General features: G+C 37.4%; 2 protein-coding genes across 3 annotated transcripts; both read left to right on the forward strand.

The window, feature by feature from the left end:
• The first annotated feature begins 426 nt into the window (after positions 1 to 426).
• Positions 427 to 9208, forward strand: LOC101166401 (sushi domain-containing protein 2). 2 transcript variants are annotated; one of them, XM_004074785.4, is made up of 16 exons: positions 427 to 589; positions 1800 to 1998; positions 2089 to 2240; positions 2337 to 2504; positions 2574 to 2748; positions 2849 to 3050; positions 3528 to 3613; positions 4964 to 5232; positions 5305 to 5439; positions 5531 to 5689; positions 5817 to 6065; positions 6245 to 6428; positions 6516 to 6610; positions 6702 to 6881; positions 8566 to 8662; positions 8756 to 9208. In XM_004074785.4, exons 1-16 carry the CDS (start codon positions 538 to 540, stop codon positions 8799 to 8801), a joined length of 2448 nt encoding a protein of 815 aa, XP_004074833.2. In that variant the 5' UTR covers positions 427 to 537; the 3' UTR covers positions 8802 to 9208. The 2 variants fall into 2 exon arrangements, 1 of the variants encoding a protein (XP_004074833.2); XR_013659527.1 differs by lacking the exon at positions 8756 to 9208 and having other exon boundaries at positions 437 to 589; positions 6702 to 6955.
• Positions 9209 to 11144: 1936 nt separating this feature from the next.
• Positions 11145 to 12410, forward strand: LOC101166150 (heat shock protein beta-1). Its single transcript, XM_004074784.4, has 3 exons — positions 11145 to 11701; positions 11771 to 11834; positions 11927 to 12410. Exons 1-3 carry the CDS (start codon positions 11329 to 11331, stop codon positions 12084 to 12086), a joined length of 597 nt encoding a protein of 198 aa, XP_004074832.1. The 5' UTR covers positions 11145 to 11328; the 3' UTR covers positions 12087 to 12410.
• The last annotated feature ends 696 nt before the right edge of the window (positions 12411 to 13106 follow it).

The raw sequence follows: 13106 nt of genomic DNA on the forward strand, positions 1-13106 counted from the left end.
GCTGGTGTTGGTTGAGTTTTAGGATACTATAATCCTTTCAATATTTCAGTATATGTTTGTATTACAACTTGACCCTCTATTGCTGTTTTGAATTGAAGGTGGATGCATGATGTAATTTTTGAGGCCATCAAATGTTTTTTCCCCACATATATTGCCCATATTTTAGTGCAAACAGAAATGTTTATTTTAAATCTTTGCTTCCTTTAACTGTCATTTCTTGAACTTTTGTAAGGCCTAACTAAAGCAAGAGAATATTTTATTTATTAACCACAGTCTTGTGTCCTAAAAGTTGATTTTAAATTAAGCAAAATATGGAATGAGTATACCCTTTTTGTGATAGAGGAGAAACACATGAAGACACAGCATAAACGCTGTCATCTTGACCCCTGGTTGATGATTAAACAAAAGTTTGTAAATGTGTGTTATCAAAGGTCCAAGGTTGAGGAAAATACAAAGCAAAGCTGCACTGGTAAGATATTTTAGCAAAAACCTGTAGTCTGCAGCCACACTCTTGGCTGACAATCAAAGTCAGGCAGGATGGAGAAATTTACTTTGTATTTTCTGCTCGTGGTTTTATCCAGGACACAAGGTACGTATCTAACATTTGCTTTTTTATGAGAATCTCTTAGTAATTTGCAATTGTCTCCCTATTTTTTTATTTTAAATGCTCCTGCATTAAACATAGCTACGGAAAGTCAAAAATACACTTGCTCCCATTTTAGGCCTTATTGCATGTGTTAAGAATGTTAGAAACTTTTTAAAGGTAACGAAACATATAAAGAAATATTGTCTTGAATATATTTCAGTTTTCAAGTGACTGGACTAAATCTTACAAAATCTTTGATCACAATTGTCTTAATTGTTTAAGGCAAATTTGCCAAAAACATTTATTTTGTTATGTTAATCAACAACAGGTTGCATTAAGTAAAATCCTTGTTATTTTTTGAAACACTAAATGCGCAGCCAAATGTTTATTTATTGATACCTGAGGATTCTTAATTCTGTCTGGTAAAAGTTATGATAATGATAAATCATGTAATAAAATGGTTACAGTAGTACAGGGGTGGAAATATATAAGTTCGCTTCCTTCCACTCCCTTTCAAGCGATATTTAATTTTATGTCTTATTATCCAAAGTTTGATATGTCTTTGTATGACTGTATAACTACTGATTGTGTTATTTTTGTGTCTTATTTTTACTTGATTGTTTGAAATAAACCATTTCAAATCAAATCAAATAAGGTCATGAAATGAAGTTTCATTTAACAAATTAAGGAAAACTCAAATCATTTTAGATCAGACACTTGTCATCATTTTTAAAAAGAATAGGCTAATTTCAAATTGTTTACTTCTATGTTATTGATCGCTTTTGATGGTTTTGGTGTACTCACAAAGCTCCAAATGTCATAAAAAAGAGTAATTGGGTAAAAGAAATAAAACTAAAGCTATAAAAACAAAAAAAAAACTGAACAACTGAGAAAAATCCTTAGCATCCTTAATGTTTATTGTGGAAATTGAAATTGTAAATGACCATATTTAGTTCAACCTTTTTTTTTTAACTCAATTTAAAAAAATATATATTTCAGGTGAAAAAAGTGACTTTGCAGAGAGCCTAACGTCCATCTACTACTGTTTAGTGTAATAATATTTAAAACAAACATTAACGTTGAAGCAGTCTAGGAATAAAGCATACATATATTTTAGTCCGGAAGACTCCTTAACTCAAGAAGCTTCCTAAAGCCTGTTTTAGCACTAACAGATCAAAGTCTGTTGAAATCCCAATTTCATTGCTTTGGACAGGAGAAACGTGTGAAGGAAAGTGTGGGCAACAACTGGACTCCTGTTCATGTCACCCAACATGTGGGTCCCTGAAGACCTGCTGCCCTGACTATAAAGAGTTCTGCATTGATGTGGCTCCACAGTCCGGGTCTATTCTGGGTGGGACAGACTTTTTTGTCCTTGAGGCAAATTTCACTCAGAGTTCTCAGATTGTTTGCAGGTAATACACTGTAATAAATACACCTCTGTTTTTGCTTGGATTCCTCTCTGACTACAGTTAATGAAGTTCTAAACACGTTTTATTTGGCAGGTTCAACAGTGAAATTGACACAGAGGGCTATGTGGATGACAGTGGAAGGGCCCACTGTATCTCCCCTTTGCTTTATCAAACAGGGTGGGTTCCTTTGCACATCTCCTCAGATAATGGCACCACCTTCAGTAGAAGTGGAGCCTGGCTTTCAGGTATAGTGCATCAGCATCCACACTTTTAAAAATTCATGCAAAAAGAGCATCAATTAGAGGATTTACAGCTTGTCTTATTTACTTGTGCCTTCACAGTTCATACAGGCAAGTTAAGTTCTGAGTTCAAAGCTCTTCTGGTAAACTCAACAAAGTGGCAGTATTACGGCACGCCTGGTGTTGGTGGCTATCTTCAGATGACATGGAATACTACTTTGGTCAATGCAGATAAGGTGAATATAGAGCTCTGGGGATACAGAGAGATGGGTGAGTAAAAACATGTTTTTGTTTTAAAGACCACACAACAAGAGAATTTAAAAAACTTGTTTTCTGCAGGAGAGCCTTATTCAGAGAACTGGCAGGGGGAGATGGAGTATCTGTACTCACTTGCAAAAGATCAGCCAAACAATGGCTCCTTTAGCTTTTTGCCCAAAATAGCAGAAAATGGTTTTTCAAGCTGGGAGCTCGGTTCTGTGCGAGTCAGCTCCAGTACTTATCCAGATGGCATGCGGTATGTGGAAACATCTAAACAGCACTGTTCAGAAGAGCATTTCAACCCTGAAAGAGTATTATGAAAAGTTTTTTCTGCATTTTCTTTCAACTTTTCACAGGAACGTTCAAGCTGCATGGACCGAGGACCATGCTCTGGCCTGGCACCTGGAGCAGAAATTTAGGGACAACTCAACAGCCTGGGCCTGGGAGAAATGCTTAGCATGGGACCAGCTTGAAATCCAGCTGCCCAACTTCCTGAATGAGATCATCGACTGCCCCTGCACTCTGGCCCAAGCCAGAGCGGACACAGGGAGGTTTCATGTTAGTATTACGCTTGTCGTTCAGGCTGCAGTCTCTTATTTCTTAATGGTGCAAAAATGTAAAATAAGCAGGCTCTTCTACAATTATGAGTGTAAACAAAATAGGTAAATTAACACAAACTGCTCCACACACAATAAGCAAGTCATAGAGTTGCAGTGCAGTGCAATGTGTAATGAGTTTATGATAGAGAAGCCATGGTATAGCATCTTTTATTGAGTCTCGCTGCACGTGTGGTCAAAGTACAGATTTCTAATTATAGTCTCCAATCATCTCCGCCCTTTATAATGCCCTGATCGCATTTTTGCAGTTTAAAAATGATTAAAATAATCGCTATTTTTGTTGGAAATAATCTTTAAATCATTGAATTTGAACAGTAAGCACAAAAGTAATCAACTTTAATTCTGAAAAAGTCACCCTTTGATTGGTGAAATCAAAACTGTGGGCTCAATAACTCTGTTCCTGTCCATCATCCCTCAGACTGATTACGGCTGTGACATAGAGAAAGGGAGCGTGTGCACATACCACCCCGGGAGTGTTCACTGTGTGAGGGCTATACAAGCTAGGTAAGTCCATGTGCAAGCGCTCTTCAATAAAAGCATATAGGAAAAACACACCAACCTCCTTCATCCTCATTTTTCGCACCTGCAAACAAACACATACAGTAGATTACACTCTCTTCCTCTTTCGGCTTCTCCCATCAGGGGTTGCCACAGCGAACAAGTCGCATGGTAAACTTGGCAATGTAGATTACACTAATCCAGCATATTTGAAGAGAAATTGTGTTTAAGTTTTTTATTGTTTTTTTTCTTTTCTAATTTGCTGCTTGGAAATGGCTGCAAAAAGGTGAATTGAGGATATTTCCAAAGTTCTAACCGTCAAAATAATTCCATGTTCACTCATTGCATGTATAGCAAACTTTAAGGGAAGGTAATGTCAAAATAGCTCTCAAAAATAAATCAGACCTAAAGCAACTGTAGATGCCAGGAGATTTGGATCTTTTTTCTAGTTGGACGATCAGACTGAACTACACTCATCCCTGCAGTTTATGGACACGGATAATTGGCAAATAGGAAGTGCTGATAAGGCAGAAATGGTGGAAATATAGTTATTTGCTGACCCTGCTTGCCAACAAAATAATATTCAAACTTTAATCCCCCAACATTTATTGATATTTATTTACTTTCAAAAACGTTTTCAGCGTTATTGTTTGTGGAATTATTCGGAATATGCAAGAACACCAAATGCTGGTGAAAAGGATGGGGGCGGAGTTAACTGTCCACTTTTCCTGTGACTCTGGAGAATCTAATAAATGTTCTGATCTACACTAGCAGTTAATAATTTTCATTTCTCACAACCTTGGCTTGATCTCAAATCAATCCCTATTAGCCATCCAAAAGCATTCTATGATAAATTCCTTCAAAATAAGTGTACCTCGATAGTGGTCTTTTTGTGGTCTTCTCTCCTCTACAGGACTCTCACTGCTCAAGGATATTTTTAAGAAATTTCTACTGTTCAAAAAATATTTAGAAATTGAGATCATTATTGAGGCCAAATTTGCTTTATTTTCTGATAAAGAGGTATAATGTAATGTAAAAATGAAGTAAAGAACGTTAAAAAAATGAATATTGCGGCTGTGGGCAGTGATAGGGCGGTCGACCTCTGATCAGAAGAGAACATGTTCGATTCCCGCCTTGCCTGCCCATGTGTCAAGTGTCCTTGGACAAGACACTGAACGCCACCCTGCCTCTGGTGAAAGGTTGGCGCGAGTTTTCGGCAGCGGAGCCGCCATCAGTGTGTGAATTTGTGTGTGCATGGGTAAATGGGACTGTGATTGTAAAGTGCTTTGGGCCTTCAAAGAAGGTAGAAAAACAATAAATAGGTATATGGCGTTTACCATTTTAACATCTTTACAGTCCTCAGTATGCAGCTGGACAACAGTGCTGTTACGACAAGACTGGAGCCCAGGTTCTGACAGCAGATTCTATTGGAGGAAGCACACCGGACCGAGCCCACGACTGGGGGTCACCTCCATTTAGGAAACCACCTCGGATACCCGGCCTCTCTCACTGGGTCTACGATGTCCTCAGCTTCTACTACTGCTGCCTCTGGTCTGATAACTGCCACTACTATTTCAAGCATCGACCCTCCAGCGACTGCAGGCGTTACCAGTCACCTAACTCAGGTGAAGCTCCTGTCAGGCACATTTTCAGTGATGCTTTTTCCAACCTTCAGTCATACTTTGTTTTTTTGCCAGCCGTGGTGTTTGGGGATCCTCACTTCATAACGTTTGATGGCGTCAGCTACTCCTTTAACGGCAAAGGGGAGTACACTTTGGTGACATCAGCAGACAAACAGCTAACAATCCAGGGCAGGACAGAACCTATAGATGGTGAGTTTGGAGCTCTCATCAAAATAAACTTAAAAAGCAAAAGGGAATTTGTTATCCTCTTTAACAAGATCTCTGACTTTTTCACTTGCAGGAAATGCAATAAAAGCAACAAAAATGTCAGCGGTAGCCATGAGAGAAGCCTACTCTGATATTATTGAGGTGCGATTAGCCAGCGGAGACAACCGACTGGAAGTTCTGCACAATCAAAAGTCTCTTTCTTTTGCTGAGCAAACCTGGATGGACCTTCAAGGTCAGATTTGTCTCCTTTTCATTTATGACTTTAGAAACTTCCTGATGAAAAAAGGAAACACTTTTCTTTTATGCTCTCACAGCCTATGGGGGGATTTGCATTTATCATCTTCTTAAACTTCTTGCAGGAGTGTTCGTGTTTTCTCCAACCTCTTCAAATGTGACGGTGATGTTTCCATCTGGAGCTGGGGTGGAAGTGCGACAGAGAGGGAAAACCCTGACAACCACTGTCCTCCTGCCAGAGGAGTTTGGGGACTCCACACAGGGGCTGCTGGGAAACATAAACGGTGACGCCAAAGATGACCTGGCCCTCAGCAACGGACAGTTGGTGCAAAACCAAAGCAATGCTGAGGAACTGTTTGCTTTTGGGGCAAGCTGTAAGTCATAAAATGAGAAGATGAAATTGTAAAATTCACAGTATCTTAAAGAAAAATTGTGGGAAAATCTGTGTTTCTTGTCTTATCGTGCCAAGTATTTTAAGAGATCAATTCAATTTTCAGGACTGCCCTTAAACAATGTTTTAAATGTTTTAAACATCTTTTTGTGTTTCTCATAGGGGCAGTACCCAATGCATCTGCTTTGTTCACCTACGACTCAAATTATCTTCTGGAAACATATTACTTTGTCCCCAGACATGACCCCAGTTTCATTCCTGCATTTTCTGCTCCCGAGGATCCAGATGATCCACTAAGTGATCAGGCAGCTGAGATCTGCTCTGGAGAAAGCTCTCCATTCTGCAGGTGTGACAAAAAAACTTGCAAACACATCGATGACACATGAAAGTGTATGTTTATGCCAGTGTTGCATTTTGCATGTCTGTGCTGCAGGTATGACATCCTGGTAGGTCGAAGTCTAAGCATGGGAAATGACACCAGAAGGTCTTTCCAGAGTCACATTTCTCTTGTTGACGATTTAAAACCAGGTAAAAAAAAAAAGAGAAACATCACTGTAGTCCCATAAGTTGTCCCTAAGCAAGCTGTCATTATGGTATTGTATGCAATTTTATTCAACAGTGATTTCTTGTGGATGGCTTCCACCTCCAAATAATGGCAAAAAACTGGGGACCACATACCTACAGGGAGCCAGGGTGCAGTTTTCCTGCAATGAAGGCTACACACTGAAAGGATCGGCTGAAAGAATCTGCCAGAAAAACGCTCAGTGGTCTGGAGAGGAAGCAAGCTGCGTTGTTCCGAGTACGAGTGCATGAAAAATCAATAAATCTTAAAGCCATCGCTAATCACACAATCAGCGATGGCAAATGTGCAGTGTAAGTGTGTCTGTCAAGAGCACTGCTTGATCTGTCAAAATTAGATCTTCCAAATCAAAATGCACCGTTAAAAATTAAATTGATATTTAAGGGTCCATCAATAACCACAAAGAATTGATTCAACCACTTTTATATGAGTTACAATCAAACTCTTTGATTTGATAGATTCCTTGTGTGATTGTTTATCAAACATATTGGTAGAAAAAAAAATCATTTTTAAGAGCTTCCCATGAACAAATAATGCTGCAACATGCCTGTTTTCGCTGATAAACACACACTATTATGAAAGTGTTTGTTGTGATTTAGTACAAGTCAGAAAAACATAAAATTATTATTAAAAATTAACTACCAAAGGCTTGGAATCAACTCATGAATAAAACAAAAAGCAAAACAAAAAATGAACTGCTTAGTGGGGAAGAGAAAAAACGAAATAATTCAACAAGTAGGGTAGGCTGGAAGAAAAAGAAGCAAGAACATCAGGGAGCAGGAGGATATAAGGTAACTCATCTACAACGGAAATAGCTATTAAACACAAAGAACAGCTGGAGGGCACGCAGACCGATGACTGTATTTGAGAACTGGACTGAACGACCCCTCCGTCCTCGAGGGTCTAAGAAGCCAAAATCCCATAGACTTTTATTAAGAAATAAACAATTATTAGTCAAACATACAATTTGTCAGAATAACCAATCTTGCTCTACTTGTTTTTTAAACATGTTCTTAAAATAATGTTTTTTTCATAATATGTTTACTGTAGTGCAAGTAATTCAAGTATTAAACTGACCAATCAGATGCCTCAGTAAATATATGTGGTGTCAAACATACAAAATGTTTAAATGACAGTTTTCATTTAGCCCGCTTTCAAGTGGTAGGGGTGTGGATTTCCAACAAGATATTTCCTGATTGGCAAGAGTGGTTGCCATAGAAGCAATGACTCTGATGGATTTGGACAAATTGTGTCGTCTGGCTTCAACATGGCAACATCCATATCACGAAAAAAATGGCGACTGAATTGACTATATTTAGTAGGAGCCAGAAGTAAGTCATGTTCTATGGGTGACATTAAACTGACTCAGTCCTTTTCTCACAAACAGTCACAGTTGTGATCATTAAGTTACACACCTGTGCCAGGCAGGAAGTGAAACTAAAACTAATATCACCCGACAAAATCTTATTGAAAATAAAAATGTCAAGCCAACATCAATCTATCCATTACCTCTCCCCACTTCATTCTGATTGGAGCCTTTCCCAAAATTCAAGGGGTAAAGGTAGAGCAGACTGAACATGAAGCAAGACCAGTAAATCAAACAACAACAACAACAATAATAATAATAATGATATTAAATGAAATATAAAAAGAGCAACGAAACAATTAAACAGAACCATTTTTTCATTTTTACTTTAGTGTGTTATAATCATAATAATGAGATTTTATTAACATGAGCTGCATGTGGCCTGCAGTTTGGGATTTTTTTTCCTTTTTCTGTTCTGAAAAAGTAGTTAATTTGTGTTAAATATTTCACACCAAGAGCAAACATAATCAGACTTTTTGTGGAAACGTCCATGTTTTGAACTAAAACACACACAATGTTCTTATTGGAATATTTCAGGTAAACTCCCTGGAATTCTGGCTGGTTCAATTGTTGGCGCCTCAGCACTGATTCTGATCATGACAATGATTGTGCTCCACTTCAGAAAGCAAAAAAGGTAAAGTAGAGACGTTTTTTTTAAACTTCAAAATGTTTCCAGCTTGCACCAATATCTCACTTATTTGTTGTTGTCATGTTATTTATTTTTCAGGAAACCATCCAATTCAGAGGAAGGGAGTATCACTGAAGGCTTGTAGCCGAACCCAGTTTATAACTTTTGTTATTTATCGTTAAACTGTAAATGTCTGATAAGTGGGAAATTTCAATTTAAGCAATTTCTTTTTTAAGATACAAGTACTTTTTATGTGAACATAGATAGTTTAAATACGTTTAGATGATAGAAAGATGATGTTCATGTTGTGTCCATAGTGGTTGTTTTTGCATGATTATCTTTTGCTGAGTTAAAAAAAAGTTTTACACCAGATATGGACTTTTTACGAGTGTGTATGGCAAACAACAGTGAAGCTACAACTCCGTATAGCTGCAAATGTATTTCTGCATTTGTCACAGCCCATATGCTTTGAACTTTTGTCATTTTTTTACACTCCAAACATGTGCTTTAAAATTTTTTTGAATAAAAATGTCCTTGTGCATTATGAGCAGAGATCTTACATGTGACTGCTTAGTGTTTCCCTTTTTCTAAAGTTTCTTCTTTATTGACATGAAATGTTATCAACAGCTGATAACTGACTGATGCGAGGAGTGGCGAGTGACCCTTCAGCAGGGGGTCAATCATAAAGATGTCGGTGCTGTTCAGAGAAAATATTAACTGTATCGGCAAGAATATTTGATAAGGAAAACTACTTTTTGCAGCAAAAACCATGTTTCAATTTGAAAGAAGATCATTACTTGTAGTGAAGTCAGACATTTTGAGTTCATTTTTTGAAGCATCTGAACTCAGAAGAATTGCTCCAAAGCCTCAAGAAAGTTATCATAATTGGTGGTGGAAGGCCTAAATGCAGAAGATTGACATGAGGAGGAAACGAAAAACATGAATTTGTGAATTTTGGCATGAATACAACAGCCTGCCATTAAAGCAACAACCATAAAATAAAATCATATATAGTCCAGACAAAAACTAAATGGTGCTTAAATACAGGACCTGACAAAACCAAATATAAAACCAGACCATTAATTAACCGCAAAACAAACAGCTGTGGCTGTTAATAACTTAAACTTTCTGGTGACTTTGAATTTTGGGAAAACACAAAACACAGGATAGAATAAAATAAGTTAGTTTCTGATGGTTTGAAGTTCAAATTCAAATGAAAATTTCCTTTATAAAATCATAACATTGTATTGATGCACTAACCTTTAAAATTCCAGCTTTTTTTTTGGCCTTTTTTTGATTAGTAGAAAGTGTATTCTTTTTAATTTTTAAGTGATAAAAAACGGATTCCATCTAATGTTTGACATCAAAATAGGTATTTGCACATTGCCAATCCATCACATCATTAGCATCTGGCTGCTATATGTATATCTACCAGTTTTTTTACACTCTGCAATTTAAGACACTTATGCAAAGCTTGTAAAATAAACTTTAGTGAAGTTTGCCCTTACTTTGACCCTAACCTTAACCATAAGTATTGCACACAAATGCACAAATACATATTAGCTGGATGATAACACTATTTTACAGAGGCCAATGCACTTGTGAGCTACAGTAAAATGTTACAGTATATTCACTTTATTTGGTTTCTTATCACACACATTAACTCTGGGTTATTTCCAAGAATTTTTGGATTTACAACTGAAGAGCGTTTTCCTTTCGATGACCCTAAAACACCTTTAAACTGATCTATGCTCATATTTTCATTGATTGCACACTTTAGACTTTTTTATATTCATTAGTAAACTAGCAATAGCACAGCTAAACTTCAGGCAATATTTTCTTTTAACATGTGCTTAATAACATTCTTAAGCAGACTGACATCAAGTCTGTTGTAACCTGGTGTGTCAAACATTAAAACCTGATAAACAATGAAATGTTTATGAGCAGAGTTCAGAAATATTCACGTTGCCTCCCTGATAAATGCCATTCCTCAGATAATTTATCTCACTCAAGCTCGGTTTATTTTTTGAACCCATGAAGATGTTTCTGTGAAATTCCACACCAGCTCCAGAACTCCATAGTCTTTCTCTCCATCTGTTTTTACCAGCTGTAAACACGTCTTTATCTTCTTCACCCTGAGATCCTGTTTGCTCTGCAGTTTTGCTCTTAAGTTAAGTTGGGAGGCTAAAAGCAACGCTTGTGTTTACCGTTTGACTTTTTGTGTGCTGCTTCACATGCAGCTGTGGTTTCGGTGGACAAAGAGCTCCAGTATGTGACGGGACTGCAGAGGCCATGGCTGAATGACACGACTTCTCCCTGCTTCCAGAATCATTCCCCAACAACTTACCGGAGACACTCAAAAGATATAAATACACATAATTGGCATTGTCCTCTCCGAGTCCCAGGGCAACAGGAGAGTTGACGCCCCGGCCCATCACATTTCATCCCTTACATCACACTTGTTAAAGCACAAGTGTGAAGAGGAGGCCGTTGGTTATATAAAGCGTGTGAGTGGATTGCTGCGGACTCCAAAATAGGCTTTTCCCCAAACCTCCTGCTTACTTACAGTTTTTGAGTTTCGTTTTGGTTGGTCTGATCTCGTCTTGCATTTTTCTGTCAGGTGGGAGCAAGAGCTTTTATTTTCAGTCTCCTTTTCTTGAGTTTTGAACCACATGGGTGATCAAAATAAAACACTATCCCGGCCCATATTCCGTCGAGATGTCCGCTGGGATCCTTTCCCAAACTGGACTCAGCCAAGCCGTATTTTTGCCCAGGACTTCGGCATTCCTCCTTTCCTGGAGCCCAATGATCTGGACTGGCTTGACTGGGCAAAAAAGAGACTGGCTTCTTTCTCCTGGCCGGGTTACACGCAAAGCCCCCTCCTGCCTCCCATCACGCCGGACCAGAAGAGTCTGAGACAACTGACTAGCGGTGTGTCTGAGGTGAGAACGGGGCAAAACAGCTGGAAGATCAACCTGGACGTCAATCATTTTTCACCCGAAGAGATCTCCATCAGCACAAAGGATGGCTACTTGCAAATATCAGGTACGTAGGCTTAATTTTTTTTCATTTTATACATAAAGATGTTTATTAATAATTACTGTTTTTTTTAAGGAACTCATGAAGAAAAGCAAGATGAACACAGTTTGGTTTCAAGATGTTTCACTCGTAAATACAAGTAAGGAGGCTGAGAAGCAAATTCGAGACACATTTAGGATGCGACCGTAACATATTTCTGTTTGTGACAAACGTTCTCTCATTTTTTTCGAGGTTACCACAAGGGGTGAATCTGCAGCACATCAGCTCATCCCTGTCCTCAGAAGGAATGTTGTCCGTAGAAGCTCCCGTCCCAGGAACATCCATCAGCAGCCCGGACAATGAGATCGTCATCCCCGTTCAGACCAAAAAGACACAGGACAGTGAGAAATGAACATAGTGAGCAGAAAGTAGCTCAAACTGTGCATAGCAGCAATTATTAAAATTACACAAAGCAGACTAGATTGCTTAAATTTAATGTTATCATTTGCTTTTTGGGAGATTTGAGACTTTTATAATCTAATTTAAACTTAATAAAAAGCAGAAATGGTATTGGATCCAATAAAACAAACCCTTGCTGTCCTTTTTAATTTTGTAATTTTGCACTAAAATTTTGTTTACTATAAACTGGTCTTTATCTTACTGTTCTTGTAGAATGATTGTATTATGCAATTTCAGCCTTCACAATGAAACAGAAATAAAATTTGGTAAAAATACATTTCTTTCACAGATTGTGGTTTTGTCACAATATTCATTCTTGCAGCTCAAACTTTTTTTTAACATGAAAACTTACACCTAAAAACAGGTCAGAGGTCACCAATTTTTTACAACCCATAATAACTAACAGTATATTGTAAGGATCAATATTTTAGGCAAGGACACGGAAAAAAGAATAGACAAAAAAAGTCTTTTTGTAGCTGTGCAGCAAAAATTTACTGTTACTAAATTTAAAACGGTGTGAAGTATGATATTGTTTGTACGAGGTTTCTGAAAATATTATATCATTACCTTGTAAAACAGTTTTAACTGCAAATTTAATAAAGATTTAAAGACTTAACTTAATTTTTTTACCTCTTAAAAACTCTACCTTAATTTGGGGGAAATGGAGACAGCACTCCAAAGTTATATAAAACAAAAATAAAACAAATCTAATATTAATAAAAAGACAAACTTAAAATTAAATTAGTTTTGCTCTTTCCCCCCCCTTTAAAGTTCTCTTTAAGTACAAAAGGTCAAAGTTCACTATTTATGCTGATCTTGATTTTAGCAAATTATCTATACAACACCATAAGGTCATTATCAGTTCCTAATAAATAATAAAAAAATAATAAAAAATATTCTACATTAACTATTTATTATTTTTTTACTATGAAAAGAAAAAGATCAGTGCAAGTGACGCAACAAACTAATCTAA

Source organism: Oryzias latipes, chromosome 12 (assembly GCF_053564925.1).
Source record: "Oryzias latipes strain Hd-rR chromosome 12, Olatipes_Hd-rR_3.1".
Taxonomy (NCBI): domain Eukaryota; kingdom Metazoa; phylum Chordata; class Actinopteri; order Beloniformes; family Adrianichthyidae; genus Oryzias; species Oryzias latipes.

What these genes read in the sequence shown, in the direction of transcription:
- LOC101166401 (XM_004074785.4), top strand. Translation starts at nt 538, where the DNA reads ATGGAGAAATTTACTTTGTATTTTCTGCTCGTGGTTTTATCCAGGACA. An exon ending in ACTTATCCAGATGGCATGCG is followed by an intron (nt 2,749 to 2,848) that starts GTATGTGGAAAC and finishes AACTTTTCACAG; the next exon opens with GAACGTTCAAGCTGCATGGA. An exon ending in CAGGACAGAACCTATAGATG is followed by an intron (nt 5,440 to 5,530) that starts GTGAGTTTGGAG and finishes TTTCACTTGCAG; the next exon opens with GAAATGCAATAAAAGCAACA.
- LOC101166150 (XM_004074784.4), top strand. Translation starts at nt 11,329, where the DNA reads ATGGGTGATCAAAATAAAACACTATCCCGGCCCATATTCCGTCGAGAT. An exon ending in TGGCTACTTGCAAATATCAG is followed by an intron (nt 11,702 to 11,770) that starts GTACGTAGGCTT and finishes GTTTTTTTTAAG; the next exon opens with GAACTCATGAAGAAAAGCAA. An exon ending in TGTTTCACTCGTAAATACAA is followed by an intron (nt 11,835 to 11,926) that starts GTAAGGAGGCTG and finishes ATTTTTTTCGAG; the next exon opens with GTTACCACAAGGGGTGAATC.